This window comes from Dipodomys merriami, unplaced genomic scaffold, assembly GCF_024711535.1.
Source record: "Dipodomys merriami isolate MVZ:Mamm:240054 unplaced genomic scaffold, mDipMer1.0.p SCAF_24, whole genome shotgun sequence".
Lineage (NCBI taxonomy): Eukaryota > Metazoa > Chordata > Mammalia > Rodentia > Heteromyidae > Dipodomys > Dipodomys merriami.
The window spans coordinates 3,652,269-3,669,218 of NW_027203826.1; the positions used below are offsets into that span (position 1 = coordinate 3,652,269).

General features: G+C 39.8%; 1 protein-coding gene across 2 annotated transcripts in view; it reads right to left on the reverse strand.

Moving 5' to 3' along the window:
* Positions 1-2,350: 2,350 nt before the first annotated feature.
* Pbx1 (PBX homeobox 1) overlaps positions 2,351-16,950 on the reverse strand; it is a 297,696-nt gene continuing 283,096 nt past the window's right edge. For both annotated transcript variants that reach the window (XM_070034193.1, XM_070034196.1), the window contains one exon: positions 2,351-3,826. In XM_070034193.1, the coding sequence (XP_069890294.1) occupies positions 3,806-3,826 (21 nt within the window). In that variant the 3' untranslated portion in view covers positions 2,351-3,805. The remainder of the gene's footprint in view (positions 3,827-16,950) is intronic.

Genomic DNA, 16,950 nt, shown 5'->3' on the forward strand with positions numbered 1-16,950 from the left:
AGCAAGGTCTTATGGCTCAGTTTGTAAGGTTGCATGCATGGGAACTCAAAGTTTCTACAGAGCCTCTTCCAACTCTAAGCTCCACTCAAAGCTGGAAATTTTCCACATTACTTGGTAAATGGTCAGAGGTATATTCCCAAGATTTGAAGCTGCCCCTTGCCCAACCCAAAGAGGAGTATTAGGCATTGTGATTCCTTTACAGTGGCAGGAGGAATGAATTTACAGAATTTGTCATTATCTTTGGAAAAGCAGTCCCACTAAACTCCATCCACTAAACTGCTAAAAATTTTCTAATGTCGTGGGATCCTGAGTACTCAGGGGGTTTTGTTCCTACTCTGGGAAAACACATACATTTTACTCTAGCATATTTGCTATTTCTTAACATGACCTTATCAATATGGTGAATTAATGTAACATTCTCGGAATCACCATGCAGTCAGACTCCACAATAGAGGTTAGAAGAATTAACACAGCCCTGGGGCAGAATAACAAATGTACATTTTTGTCTGCTCCATGTGAATACAGACAATGCTTCTTGTCTCCCTAATAAGGGTGGAAAAATAACATATTTGGAATACGAAAGGCTGTGTATTATATACCTGAGGCTATGTTAATATGCCCTAACAAAGATACCACACTTGGCACAGCAGCTGCAATTGAAGTTAGTATTTGAATGAGAAAGTAGTTTTATATATTTTGTATTTATGGTAACACTTTCATTTGCTATGATCCTTCTAGATTTTGTAAGGACAAACTAGTGAAATAAATTGATGGTGTAAACCACAACCCTACATACTTGGGAGTCCTTAAGTATTGCATCAGTTGCTTCTATTTTCTCTAGAATGCAACATTGCTTTTGATTTAGTTGGGTGGAGAATTGGAGGTTGAAGGAAAAGAAGTTTCAGAAGATTATGTTTGGGCCTCTTTAGGACAGTTTCTCTTACTTCATGGTTCAAAGAACTCTGAGTTTTCTATTAACTACCAATTATATGTGCTTCCATCATTCAATAAAGAATTGAGGGAAATATCAAGTGCATTCCTATGAAGCCGGTGGATGCACTGTGAGAAATTGTACCTAATGGTTATAATTGGATCACCCTAGCAACCAGACCACGATGACTATCTGGCTTCCAGATGCTGATATCATCTTGGGATTCATGTCTAACAGTCTTCAAACTGTTTGAGTTTCCTTCTTCCCCCACTGAATAACTATATACTCTGGAAATTACTGGTGTAAATGAGAGCCTTTTTGGAAATGATGGGATAATCATTGCTAGATATATACATGCAACATTTGAAAGGTCTTTCTGTCTGAGGACCCAGGCTTTCTTTTAGTCAGTGGGCTCTAAATCTGAAAATTGACTAAGATCTGGAATCTGATTAATATATCTTGACTTTTAATTGGGGTGGCTGTCTCAGCCCCTTGACCATCTATCTTTGATTTCTTTGATTGTTTACAATAAACAGTACTTTGATTGGCCATCCATTTTTCTTGTCCCCAAGGATGCCATGTTTTATTAACTATCTCCATAGATTTTTTTTTTGTCAGACATGGGGCTTGAACTCCGGGCTTGGGTGCTATCCCTGCACTCTTCAGCTCAAGGTGAGTGCTCTACCATTTGAGCCACAACACCACTTCCAGTTTTCTGGTGGTTCATTGCAGATGAGAGTCTCAGGGACTTTTCTGCACGGGCTGGCTTGAACGGTGATCCTCAAATCTCAGCTTCTTCAGTAACTAGGATTACAGGTGTGAGCAACTGGCACCCAGCCTCTCCACAGATTTCTAAGGGTGTGGTCCCCTCTGGCTGCATTCTAACCTTGTCACTTATTACAATAATTATATTCAAGGTCTGTGAGATATAGTTATCCAACTTATAAGAGACCTCTAGGCAAGAACAGCTTACTGCCTCCTGAGATAGATGACTCCATCATTAGGCATCCAGTTTCATGGCAATCCTTTTGTATGTACCAGACATATGCTTCCTATGATTTCACCCATGTGATATACCTCCAGATATTTGAAGCTAGATACCATGCAAACCTTCTCCCTTACTTGTCCCACAATGACTACTTCTTCTTGCTTCTAGAGTAGTATCAACAAAAAGGCCCTTATATTCACTAAGAAGGTCAGAATGCTAATTCTGGGACATCTGAAGGGAAAACAGAATGTATCCATGCCTTTGAATGGAGGCAGAGCAATACTAATAATACAATAAAAACAACCACCACCACCTAACATGCTAATGGGCAAGGAATGTTTTCCATGTGGGAGGCTCTAGGAATAACATTTTACTCACATGATCCAAATCCAAAAGATTCATTTATGCAAGAAATATTTATTAAGCACCTAATCATTCTAGAAACTTGGGGAATACAGCCATAAAGAATACAAAAACAAAAGAGAATGAAAAACTCTGCTCATATAGAGCTTACATTCTAGAAACAAGCAATAAATAAAAGAACTGAAGGCTCTCTTACAGTATGTTAGATGCCATGTATTAAGGAAAACCATTATGCAAGGAAAGGAAATAGGCAATGCCAGATGGTTTGCAAGTTTAGATATTGTGTTTAAGGGATGTATCTTTAAAAGATAAGTTGAATAAAGACCCAAAGAAAGGACATGAGTGACTGCTGTGAATACCTGGGAAGATTGTCCCAAGGATAATGAACAATAAGGGCAAAGACCCTGAGGTAGGTATTATTATCTCCATTGTACAGATGATTAAATGACTTGCCCAACTGACTGTTGCTTGGTTGTGGAGCTGGCATTCAAACTCAGGTCTGGTTACTATAGAACCATTTTGCCCAGCATACCTGCCCTATGGTAGTGACATAGACAATCTAGAAATCTTCATTACAAGTGATGACAGGAAGACCTAGACAAGGGAAGTAACTTACTGTGATGCATACATGTGGATAATGACTGGGCTTTGACTACAGTGCAGTCACTCCTCCTTCATCTCTGCCTCCTGAACCCAGGCTTTTTATCCTCTGGCTAAAAATATTTCTCAAACCAATTGATGCCTTGGTAAAACTTTATCATGCTCTCTTTACTCTTAGGCATTTGGGTCTCTGGGTTTGACCCAATTCCACTTACCATGGTATCTCTGAGCAACTATTTCTGTCACTGGCAGGTGTGGATTAGAAACAATGCCTAGACTATGGAGTTAGGTAAATCTAAACTTGAAAATACACTCTATGCTTTTCTAGCTATGTGACCTTGGGCAAGTTATTACACATTTCTGACTGCCAGGCTTATCATCCATAGAAGGAGAGTAGGAATGTGTCCCAGAGGTGTGATAGGAATTAGATACTATAATACATGAACAGCACCTCACATTGAGACTGGTATATGGGCGATGCTATAATTGCTTTCATTGTCCTCTCTCTTATGTAATTAGTTGTATTTTCACATGCAAAACTCTCACTTTTTAAATCTAGTATAACTGTGAGAGTTGAGAGGTTAGCTTACATATCTAGCTAGTCACCACATTTTATATTACATGGTGGTACATAGTAAATGATTATGAGTGATTACGTGATTGCTGGATGAGGGGAGGAGAGAAAGAGGAGTGATTATTGCTTTGGGACCCTGTTGGTACAACCAGCATCTAGTTGCAAAATCTTCCAGCTCACTGCTCACCCAGGTTGTTTCGGCTGAGAAGAGTGGCCAGCAGATATCCTCTTGTTTCTTCAAAAGTTAGTATGTGTCATTCTAGAAGAGAGGCCACTATTCAGACAGGGAAGACAATTCTTTAATCTTGATTGAAGTGGAATAGCTGCCACCATCAGGGCATCCCAACAATCAGTAGGTTCTGGAAATTTCCTGGTAAGAAGGCAGAATTCTAGTTTAGCTTACAACCTTTTAACACCCTCTACCCACCAATCTTTCATCAGGGCTGCTATCAAAGAGTCAAATTGACCGATTTCAGTTTTTATTTCTTTTGCCTACCCTCTGGCAAGATCTCAATGAGCAGCTAACCAGCTGAATATAGGAAAAGGAAAAGGCGCAGACCCAGATGACTCCAGAGATGGCTCATCAGCCACCAAAAATTGAAGTTACTTTTTCATTCATGTTATGTAGAAAAAAACCTCTTCCATTGTAAATATTAGCAATAGCTCAATAGACTAATGTGTGTGTGTGAGAGAGAGAGAGGGAGAGAGAGAGAGAGAGAGAGAGAGAGAGAGAGAGAGAGAGAGAGAGAGAGAGAGAGAGAGAGAGAGAGAGAGAGAGAGAGAGAGAGAGAGAGAGAGAGTATTTTTTAAAGAAATAGCCAGGCACTGGTGGCTCATGTCTATAATCCTAGCTACTCAGGAGGCTGAGATTTTTTTTTATTGTGAAAATACTGTACAGAGGGGTTACAATTACATGTGCAAGATAGTGAGTACATTTCTTATCAAGCATTGTAGCCTCCTCCTTTGTTTACCCTTCCCATCCCTTCCCAGTCTCCCCCCCTCCCACCTAACCCTCCCCCCCCCCGCCACACCAAAGTTGTAAAGTTTGTTTTCGACATGACAACTTGTACTTCTCATTGTTGCAACGGGTCCACTTGTATCCTTATTTTAATGACTTGCTTTGCCCATTCCCCTCCAAAAATTATACCGACATCAAATACAGTGAAAGCAGGGGTTATACTGTGGGGGAGGGACATTCAAAGCAACAAAGAAATAATCTTATAATGCATTAGAAACAAATGCATGAAAGAAAAAAACACATTTAAATACATATCTAAGGGTTCATTTTCCTAACATCACATTATCTGACCTTTTCTGCTTGACTCATACATATACTAGATATTGCAAATAAGGGAAACCATGGGACCTATGTTTCTTTGGGCCTGGCTTACTTCACTTAATATAATTTTTTCCAAGCCTTTCCATTTCCTAACAAATGGGGCAATGCTATTCTTTCTGATGGAGGCATAGAATTCCATTGTGTATATATACCACATTTTCTTGATCCATTCATCTACTGAGGGGCATCTGGGTTGGTTCCATAGCTTAGCTATGGTAAATAATGCTGCAATAAACATAGTTGTGCTGGTAGCTTTAGTATGGTCTTGTTTGTAAACATTTGGGTAAATGCCCAAAAATGGGATTGTTGGGTCATAGGGGAGCTCTATGTGGAGTCTTTTGAGGAACCTCCATACTGCTTTCCAAAGTGGTTGAACAAGTTTACACTCTCACCAACAATGCAGTAAAGGTTCCCTTCTGTCCACATCCCCTCCAGCATCTGTTGTTATTCGAGTTCTTGATTTTTGCCATTCTAACTGGGGTGAGGTGGTATCTCAATGTTGTTTTGATTTGCATTTCTTTTATGGCTAGGGAGGTTGAGCATTTCTTCATGTGTCTATTGGCCATCCTTCTTTCTTCTTCAGAGAAGTTTCTCTTTAAGTCTTTAGCCCACTTATTTATTGGGCAGTTGTTTCTTTGAGGATTTGTTGTTGGGGGATTTAATTTTTTGAGTTCCATGTATATTTTAGATATGAGACCCTTGTCCGTTGTATGGTTAGTGAAAATCTTCTCCCAATTCGTGGGCTTTCTATTGATCTTGCTAGCTATGTCCTTTGCCATGCAGAAGCTCTGCAACTTCATGCAATCCCATTTGTTCAACTTTCTTTGATTTGTTGTGTTTCCGCGTCTCTATTAAGAAAATTTTGGCCTGCGCCAAGGAGACCTAGGGTTTCTCCTATTCCATCCTGTAATGTTTTCAGAGTGTCTTCTTTGACTCCGAGGTCTTTGATCCATTTGGAGTTGATTCTGGTGCAGGGTGATATATAAGGATCTAGCTTTAGTTTTCTACAAGGAGGATGAGATTTTTTTGAGGTTCAAAGCCAGCCTGGGAAGGAAAGTCCATGAGATCCTTATCCCCAGTTAACCAACATAAAGCAAGAAGTGGAGCTGTGGCTCAAGTGGTAAAGCTTAGCCTTGAGCAAGAAAAAAGCTCAGGGACAGTGCCCAGGCCCTGAGTTGAAGCCCCAGGACTGGTACACACACACACACACACACACACACACACACACACACACACACACACACACACACACACCACAAGAAATAAAGCAATTCATTTTTAGCATTCCTTCTACATACGCTTGTTTAATCCTCATGACAACTCTATGAAATAGTTATTATTGCCTTTGTTTTCCAGATGAAACAACTGAACTTAGAAACATTAATTCACTTGCTCAAAGTTATACAGCTGCTAAACTGCAAACACAAGACTCCACTCTACGTGTTTTTACTTTGAGTCCAGAGGTTTTTTCTGCCTCTACCTACAAAGGATGGCTGAGGAAAATAATCTATCTTGACCCTGTTATTGTAGGTCAAGGAAAGTTCACAGGGAGATACACAACTGCCTCATATAGGTGAAATGAGTTCACAGTCAAGAAGTTTTGCCCTGAGACACTACAACAGAGAGGGTGTTATTTTCCTACTTTGTAGCTAGGGATGAAGAGGAAAAGAAAAGAATGCATGAGAAGAAAGTATTCTAACTAGGATTAGAGGTATAAGCTACTGTCATTGGCAGTAATTTGAACTTCTGGACTCAAATATTAGCTAGAGCCTAGACTTACTCTGTAGAAGAGGGGCTATTAGCAAATAAAAGAATAGGTAGTGTACAGCCAAAAATTGTCATCTTTGGAGCTTTCTAGATCTTTCTTCATTTTTCTACCTCTTACCTTTCACTTTTTCTTTCCTCCTTCCATCCCTCTTTCTCTCCTTCCTTCCTTCTTGCTGTCCTTCCCTTCCTTCTCACCTCACTTTTCTTTAGAGATCTTCTGAATATCAACTTGCTCTTATGTTTTAGCACGTAAATGAGGATAATTCTTTCCAGTAAAATTCCCCCTTCCCTCCAGATTCCCAGAAGCCTTGGAAGCATAGTGGTAGGGGAAGGAGAAGGCTGTTCTGGCTACAGCTGGGTGCCAGGAAGCCAGAAAGCAGCAGCATTCATAGGAGCAGAGCCAGAGAGGGCTGTAAGTGCTAAGCTTGGAGCAGATGGCAAGGAGAATGGTCCACCAAAGACCCCTAGGTACTCTTGCTAGCCAGAGGGGTTTCCTTTCAGAGTGTTCCCATTAACACATTTTCTTGGCTTTCATTTTATGGCTGCTGGATGAGTGTCTGTTTGTTCGTTTTTTTTTTTTTTCCTTTTCCAAACTGTCCTTATCAGTAATGCAACAATAGCTAATTGAATTAGCTGACCTGAATGGCAGCCAGTTTGAGCTAATTTGGTTTTGCTAGTGCTCTCTGGTACATACAGAACTGATAAACATACTTTCCCTCCAGATAGACAGTGAGCTTTGCACTGGGTGGGGTATGATTGTGTGAGTGGCTTCTCCCCAAACTCCATGTTACACCTGTGGGAGTTAGCTCTTGACCAAAGATGAGTTATTCTAGAGTTAGTATTCCCCAAGAGCCTGTCAAATATGTCAGCTTGAGAGAGATAAAATGGACAACTAAGAAATTGGAAAGGCAAAATGCCCAGGATTATGATATTGGGGAAAAAAAACTACTCCCTTTAGCAGAAAGAACATTCTGCTAGAGACCTGGACCTAAGCCCTAGTCTGACCTTCCTTGAACCATTCCACCTCTGTATCTCAGCCACCTGGTGCATGGTAATAATCATCACCTCACTTCCTTCCCAGCTGTGACAGGACAGCGTACTGTAGGATCTGAGAACCTTGACACATGGAAAGAATATGCCAGTCAAGAAGTCTCCCAGAGTGAGTAGAGCACCTCCTCACCAAATGCAGTCTCTGCTTTTCATGAGTAGGTACAAAACAGCATTCCCCTTTGGTCCCTAGCACCTAACCCATAGGAGGCACTCAACCTGTTTAATGACATGAGAGATGAATAGAAGTATGAAGAGTTGGTGTAGAGATGAGCTAAGTCTGAGGAGGCTATGACACAGCTGGCTGAACATTATAGCATACAATCTTCCTGTCTATATTTTCTACCTCTCAATCCTCAAGAAAAGAAAAACTATATCAGAAAGACACAACTATTATGTCAGATTTGTTTACAATTGGTCAAAATACTTATTTTAGGCCCCTGCTTTCTCAGAACATCACTCTGCATCCCAAATCCTTCTTGTACTACTGCCCCAACTAGGTAAATGACCAGGGAGTCTTTGGGGTTCCCCTTTTTTAGTACTTAATGGAACAGATATCAGTGTGTACCTGCTCACATGGAATATATGGTGTATGCAAGAAATAAATCGATTTTAAAAATGTTTAAGAAGGGAAGATCTTTGTAAAAACACTATATTAAAAAAACTTCAATTATGACATTGGTTTTAATTGTGCTTTGGCTATCCAGTCTCGCTCTATATACTCTTGCCCTAGGTAATCTCAGTCACCCCAAACTTCAACTACATTCTATACACTGAAAACTCAAAATACTTTGTTGTCTTCAACCCTGACCTTACTCCCAAGCTTCCTTATTGTAAAGCACAAATGTCTGATATAGGTTTCTTCCTGGATCCTGTAAGATACCAAAAATTGTCTCTATCGCCTGCTTACAAAAAGTCCATTTGTGTCAAGCCTCTGTGGTATAGGTGGCTCAGAGACTTCAAGTCCAGATCCTCCAAAGTAGCTCACCTCAAAGTAGTCATTAACCCTATTGACATTTGCTTTCTGTGCTTTGAATCTGGGCCTTTCTTAACACAGGAATTACTTTATATTCTTCATCTCTTTATCTTCTCCCTTAAAACAGCATTTTAATATATATAAATTGTGAAAATATGATACAGAAGGGTTACAATTGCATGAGCAAGGTAATCAGTATACTTCTTATCAAGCATTGTTGCCTCCTCCTGTGTTTCCCCTTACCATCCCTTCCCATCACCGCCTTACCCCGCCCCCCATCCCCCCCCCCCCGCCCCCCCCCCCCCCCCCCCCCGCGGCCCCCGCGCCAAAGTTGTAAAGTTCGTTTTTCCACATAACATCTCATTGTTGCAATGGGTCCACCTGTATCCTTATTTAAACGATTTGTTTTTTCCCTTCCCCGCCCCAAATTTTACCAACATGAAATACAGTGGAAACAAGTTGTACCATGGGGGAGGGACATACAAAGCAACAAAGAAATAATCTTATAGATATGTTAGAAACAATCCCAAGAAAGAAAAAAAACATTTGAATACTTATCTTGGGGTTCATGTTACCTAACATCAACTTATCTGACCTTTTCTGCTTGTCTCCAGAAAATAAGGGAAACCATGGGACCTATGTTTCTTTGGGCCTGGCTTACTTCACTTAATATAATTTTTTCCAAGTCTTTCCATTTCCTAACAAATGGGGCAATATCATTCTTTCTGATGGAGGCATAGAATTCTATTGTGCACATATACCACATTTTCTTGATCTATTCATCTACTGAGGGGCATCTGGGTTGGTTCCATATCTTAGCTATGATAAATAATGCTGCAATAACCATAGTTGTGCTGGTAGCTTTAGTGTGGTCTTGTCTGTGATCATTTGGGTAAATGCCCAAAAGTGGGATTGCTGGGTCATAGGGGATTTCTATGTGGAGTCTTTTGAGGAACCTCCATACTACTTTCCAAAGTAGTTGAACAAGTTTACACTCCCAGCAACAATGCAGTAAGGTTCCCTTCTGTCCACATCCCCTCCAGCATCTGTTGTTATTAGAGTTCTTGATTATAGCCACTCTAACTGGGGTGAGATAGTATCTCAATGTTGTTTCGATTTGCATTTCTTTTATGGCTAGGGAGGTTGAGCATTTCTTAATGTGTCTAGTGGTCATCCTTCTTTCCTCTTCAGAGAAGTTTCTCTTTAAGTCTTTAGCCAACTTCTTTATTGAGCAGTTGTTCCTTTGAGGATTTGTTGTTGGGGGGTTTAAGTTTTTGAGTTCCATGTATATTTTAGATATGAGACCCTTGTCAGTTTTATGGCTAGTGAAGATCTTCTCCCAATCTGTGGGCTTTCTATTGGTCTTGCTAGTTATGTCCTTTGCCATGCAGAAGTTCTGCAATTTCTTGCAATCCCATTTGTCCAACCTTCCTTCGATTAATATATTTTTATTGTGAAAATACTGTACAGAGGGGTTACAGTTGCATGAGCAAGGTAATGAGTCCATTTCTTATCAAGCATTGTTACCCCCTCATTTGTTTTTCCTCTACCATCCCTTCCTTCCCCACCTCCTCAACTCTTCCCTCCCCCCCGCTCAAAGTTGTTAAGTTTGTTTCAACATAGTGTCTTGTACCTCTTGTTGTTGCAATGGGTCATCCTGTATCCTTATTTCAGCACGTTGTTATTTACCTTCCTCTCCCCAAATTAAAAAAATGTATATACAAGATGCAGGACACCGGAATCAAATACAGTGATAACAGGGGTTATACTATGGAGGAAGAACATACAAAAGAAACAAAAAAAAATCACATAGTGCATTATAAGTACATTAAAACAACAGCAAGAGAGATAAAACCACTTGGGCCCCTATCTTGGGGTTTCTTTTGCTTAGCATCAAATCTTATGTCAACAGTTTGCATCAGAGTGTTATGGAAAGGAAGGCAGTTGTGACATAATGAATAATAACAGTCTTGAGCTAGAATTCTCTTTCTACCACATATGTATTCCAGCTTCCTGGCCTGCAATATATGGATAATAATGCCTTCATGTACTTACAGGATTCTCACAGAGGTTAAAAAGAGTGAATTCATATGTCACTTTTAAGAATCCCACAATGCAGTCAGGCTACTGTTACTTGATAATAAAGAGTGTGAATATTTTATTTTTAGTATTTAAAATTTGTATGCGAAAGGCTCAATAGCTATATGTATATCATCATGTGGACAGAAGGAAACCCTATTTCATTGTTGGTTGGAGTGTAAACTTGTTCAACCACTCTGGAAAACAGTATGGAGATTCCTCAAAGGACTACTACCAGCACAACTATTTTTATCACAGCATTTTTCACCATAGCTAAGATATGGAACCAACCCAGATACCCCTCAGTAGAAGAATGAATCAAAAAATGTTATATATATATATATATATATATATATATATATATATATATATTATATATGAATTCTGTGCCTCTATCAGAAAGAATAACACCACCCCATTTGTTAGGAAATGGAAAGACTTTGAAAATTATATTAAGTGAAGTAAGCCAGGGCCAAAGAAACATAGGTCCCATGGTTTCCCTTATCTGCAATAACTAGTGTATGTCTAGGACAAGCAGAAAAGGTCAAAAGCTATGTATATATGACCATATAAGATGATGCTTATTGAAATAAACTCTAAGAAATGGAAGCAAAGGGTTTTTTTGTTGTTATTTTGGGGTTTTTCCTTCTCCGTTGTTACTGTTTTTAATTTCTGTACCTTTTGTCTTGTATGTAAGTTTGTCTGTTTGGGGGAGGGTAGGAAGGAGCACAGAAATGGTGGGACAAAGGTGCACAAAAGCAGCAGTGATACTCACTAGACACTATGTTAAATATGAACCATGCACCTTGTGGGGGAATGAGGTTGAGAGGGAAAAACAGAGAAAAGGAGAGAGGAGGTAACACTGTTCACAAAGAAATGCACTCATTACCTGAATTATGTAACTGTAACTTCTCTTGCACATCACATTTCTAATAAAAATAAACTAATCATATCATAAAAATAAATTCAATTGAGCTCTAGAAAAACGTAAATGTCAACAAAAAGTTTGCATGTGAACTGCAAAATCAAGTGCTTTTCACATATAGATTTTGTGCAGTACAGTTGACAGAGTTCATAGATTAAAAAAAAAACCCTAAGCCTCAAACAGGGTAAGAGACTTACTTCTTGGTACATAGATAATAAATGACAGAAGTGGAAGCTGAACTTTGGACTGCATCCAAAGCTAAAATTAAATAAGATACATACTAATTATTCAAAGTCCCCAACTCTATAAATAAAACAAAGAAAAAGAAGATACTTGGATGAATCTCAAAATAATTATACTGAGTGAAAGAAGGCAGACAAAAACAAGTATATACTGCACAATTTCATTTGTGTAAAACTCTAGACAAGGCAAGCTAAAAATAGTAACAGAAGGAAAATCGGTGATTGACTGGGGTGGGAAGAGAAAAAGTGTAGGTCGAATAGATTTCAAAGAGATAAAGTTTGTGAGGTCATCTTTATTATCTCGGTTATATTGCTATGCTTGTGAGGCAAATTTTAGCCAATTATATGCTTCAAATGTATGGTTTGTTGTGTGTCAATTATGCTCAATAAAGCTGTTAGCAAACAAACACTTGAGCTACTTTCATACTTTTAAAAGCTGGCATGTTAAACAGAAGGGTAATTAATCATTATTAAGAACATAGCCCAGTGATAAATAAAAAGACAACAAACCCTCAGATATTAGGACCCCCAGAGTTCACAGGAACAGGATTACCACACAATTCAAAGCCATGGTTTAGTGGACCAAGCTGGTCCTCACCTCCTCCCCTTGGATTAGCTGTTGAAGTGACAAATCATGTCAAAAACCTTAGTGTTCTTGTCTAAGAAGCAACACAACTTGAATCATAGACTTGCCTAAGAATCAAATGAGATCATGTCCACTGAAGTGCATGAACAATGTATTGGAAACATGGCTATCTTTCTATCAGTAGTTGCATTAAAGGTATAGATCATACTTCACCAACTGTGGGGTCCAGGATGCATTAGGTCCAACAGGGCGAAGAAGCAGGATTATTTGGTGTAACCCCAAAGGAAGATGTCAATCACCATACAAATGTGTGTTCTAAGAGCCTAGCGCTAGGGGGCCATAAATCACTTGGATAGTCTTTCTCAGATTCTCAGAGACTCTCCCCTATCTGCCCCCTGCCCCACAAATTTAGGTCCGACTCCAGAACACAAAGGGAAAGAGGCTTCATTCAGCACTAGGGTGCGTCTTTCTGCTTTTTCTACAGAAAATACTAATGCATTCTGCTTTCTTCCTCTCCTCTATTACCTTAATGTGCTGGCCTGGAGGATAAATGAGATAATAAACACAGAGCACCAAGTGAGCCCAGTGTCTGGGTCACAGGAGGCGCTCAATAAATGTTAATTCTCTGCCCTCAGCCTTTTATAGATTGGCCCTGACTTCTGAGAAATGCAAATCCCTATGCACTCACCTAAGTCTACTTTCAATAGCCCTGCATAGGAGCCTTTTTACTACCCCCTTTAAAGCCAGCCAGAATCCCTCTACTCTGCTAATTGTCCCACTGAGACAGGGGAAGAGTGAAGTAACTCCAGAAGAGGCAGAGGCCCAAGCCTTCTCACAGAAGAGACTGCTGCTGCGACGGGCTTTACGAACCTGGACCTCATTCATCTTCACAGACATTGCTGCGCCATCCATTTTAAATGATGTGGAAGAGGACCAGTTGATCAAGATCAGCATGCTACTGTATTATTATGATTATTTAGCATTTACATAACACTCTATTTGCAAAGTGCTTAATAATAATTTATTTATTACTTCATCTAACTACTCACTAATGGAAAATTCAAGGGGTTGTCCTGAGTTCATTGACCTCTGCTCTAGAAACCCCTCAGGCCATTTCCAATTGCTGCCCAAAATGCCTGGTGTAAAATGTTAATGAAAAACTATTTGGCGTGTGTATGTGTGTGTGTGTGTGTGTGTGTGTGTGTGTGTGTGTGTGTGTGTGTGTGTGTGTGTGTGTGCGCATGTTGTATATACACAAATATATGACACACATTTAGGCATATGTATTTCCCTTTGGACACTTGTATGGAAACAATACTTCTACATTATAAAGAATAAAAAAATGAATGTTGCTTATGCTACAAATCACTAAAGTAATATTTCTAGAATTCACATTGAATGGACATAAGACCCCATTCCACTCTGTAGTTGATGGGATAATGATGCATATGTACCATACTAAGTTCTTTCTAGAAGGGCTCAGAGCCCAGCTCAGGAATATGGTTGCGCACAGCCCCTTTCCTGGTAGTCCTTGTAATGCCTACCTCAGGCAGTGACTGGGCACCACGGTGGTATGTGTTTTTGTTCTAGAGATCTTCTAGGGGTTGGCTGAAACTTTTTTCAGTCAGTCTGTTTCTGTATTTTCCAATTTCTCAATCAATCACACTGCTCCATGTGTGTTTTCAGTCTCTGCTTTGCCTTAGAATCCAGCCCGCTACCTGAGCACGCAGCTGGAACGCACTCAGAAGCCAAGCCCTGTGGCATCAGGGGAGTGTCACAGGATGCGTGTTTTCTCCCGTCAACTGATGGAAGATGGTTTCAATGCTTTCAATGGTTTTTGAACTTTTTCCCTTTCCATCTCCAGTCTCCATCCAAAGGAGTTTTGTAGTAGAGAAACATACAAGAACAGTTTACTACTTCAAGGACTCCATTTTCCTACTTACAATGATCTACATACAATGATTCTACCTCTGTGGGAAAGGATTATGAGTGTGAGTTGAGGTATGTTAAAATTAGACAGTAGGAATTTATTTATATGTATAAAACATCTATATTTAATGTGGTAGAATGTAATTCATATAATTGAGTAAATAAAACAACATGACATCTAATACTAACACATGTGCATTAACACATTAGTCGCTAGTAGAACTATCACAGAAGAGAGAAATCATGAAAACAAGACTGCTTTCTAAGAGGCCTAATCCCTGAGTCTAATGGCTTCCAAGGTTCTCATATCACACTCTATACCATACGGGAAGGAAAAACCCAAGCCAATTACCCCAGCAGGGAACAACTCTGTGGAAAATGTACATCTCAGAATCCTTGGAAATGGAGACTTTATGAGCTTCTAGATTCATCTGTGGAGGTCTTTGATTTTAAGCCAAGAATCAGAACAGAGGGAGTGGACCAGCTCCCTTCATGTCCCTGGTTGTTTTACCTTTTTTTTTTTTTTTTTGAACTGTTGATCTCCAAACAATCTTTGAAAGAAATCTTTTTATTCCCCCCTGCACTCCTCGGTGGTCTCAGGTCAAAGCCTTCTGTCACAAATAAGCCATTATGAGGTTTAATTTGTGTTTTTGGAATTAAAAGTAAAGGGAAACAAAGGCTTGTTGTTGTGAAGCCCATTTATAAGGCGGTCAATGGGCACTGGCTCTGGGCGTCACATTTCATACTGGTGCAAACTTTAAAGCATGTTCATAATATTTTGGATAAATTCATAGATTTAGATATAGTTAATTCAGAAGGGTATGTGGATGTTTAAGAAAACATTAGGAAGGCTATCTTAGCCTTTCTTCTTTTAGAAGCTTGTTCAAGGAAAGTATAGCATCTCCACCCCAAATTGCCAATATCAGAGTCCAGCAATAGTGTTGGGATAGAATCTAGGGCATGGATCTTTAAACTATGATGTCAGATAACACAGCAAAATAATCCAGCACTTATAGGGGCCAGTATCAATTACCCTCAAACAAATCACATCTCATTTGCATTATATTACTATTTAGTAAAGAAGATTTTGGAACAGTACAGAATTATTCTATGTCTCCAAAACAATGAAGAAAATTCCTTCTGCTGTTCCTTAGGATGATGGGAGGTAATGTGGAAAGTGACGCGTCCACAGCAATCATGTTGGAGGAATCCACCCTCAGCCTGAAGCAAAGCACTGGTGCTGGTTTGTTCACAACATTAAGGTGAGGGTAGGGAGTACAGTGGCTTTATACATGACATTCAGAGCCAGACAGAGTTGGGTCTAAATCCCAACTCCATTACACAGTGGTTGTGTTTCCCTCTGAAAATTCTTTAACCTTTCTGATTCTTTTACAGTTTCTTTTTACATAACACACACTTCAACCAATGAGAACTGGATGAATCAGTAAGCACAGTGGTTAGAGAAATACTAAAAAAAATGGTAACTTTTTGCTGCACATTAACTAGGAATATACTGGATGACAAAATCCAGATCCAAAAAGGTCTCACTAGGCAAGACTCAAGGACTAAATCTAATAGGATGGCATTTAACAAGGATAAATGTAAAAGTACTGCAATTAGATCTGAGCAGCAAGCTGCACAAATGCCCGGGGGGGAGATGGAGCTTATCAACAGTATACCTGTAAAAAAGGCTGGGGAGCATTACTGACACTTTGCTCATTAAGGGTCAGTGGTGTGAGGAGGCTGCCAAAATGCTAATGCTTCTTGGGCAACGCAAAGCAACAGAGGAGGAGATGACGACTATATATTTCGTCTTTTTCTGGGTATCACACCTTAACACAGGTGGGGACCAGTTGTGCTTTTTCTGATGACACAGAACCAGTCAAAGCAAAAATTAGTGAAGGCAAGAGAAACCCAAAAAGGCTTCAGAAATACGTGTGAAAACAATTGAAAAGCAGTTATGTGAATGGTGGATTCGATCCCTCTGATAGCAGAATTTCCCATCCCTTTTGCTCAGAAGATAATAGGGATGATGGGTGGGAGTTACAGGAAGCAGGTTGCTACGTTATATGTAAAGAAGCATTTTCCAGCTATTAACACTCTCCCCAAATGGGGAAGTAGTAAATTCCCCATCACTAGAAACATCTAGGCAGAAGCTACAGAATTGCCAGCAAATGATGTCTCCCAGAGCAGGGCTCCATCTGAATTTTATTTGTGATAGAAATTATGTGCAAAATCTCAGGCTGGGAAGGTGGCTCAGTGGTAGAGTGCTTGCCTTGCATGCATGAGGCCCTGGGTTCAATTCCTCAGCACCACATAAACAGAAATAGCTGGAAGTGGTGCTGTGGCTCAAGTGGTAGAGCGCTAGCCTTGAGCTGAAGAGCTGAAGGACAGCGCCTCGGCCCAGAGTTCAGGCCCCACGACTGACCCCCCCCCCCCAAAAAAAAAGAAATTATTTGCAAAATCTTTGTTTTTTTTTGTTAGTCTGGGGATTGAACTCAGGATCTTCTGCTTGCTAGGCAGGTGTTCCATTACTTGAGCCATATTCCTACTCCTTTTTGCTTTTAGTTTGTTCTTCAGATAAGGTCTTGAACTTTTGCCTGG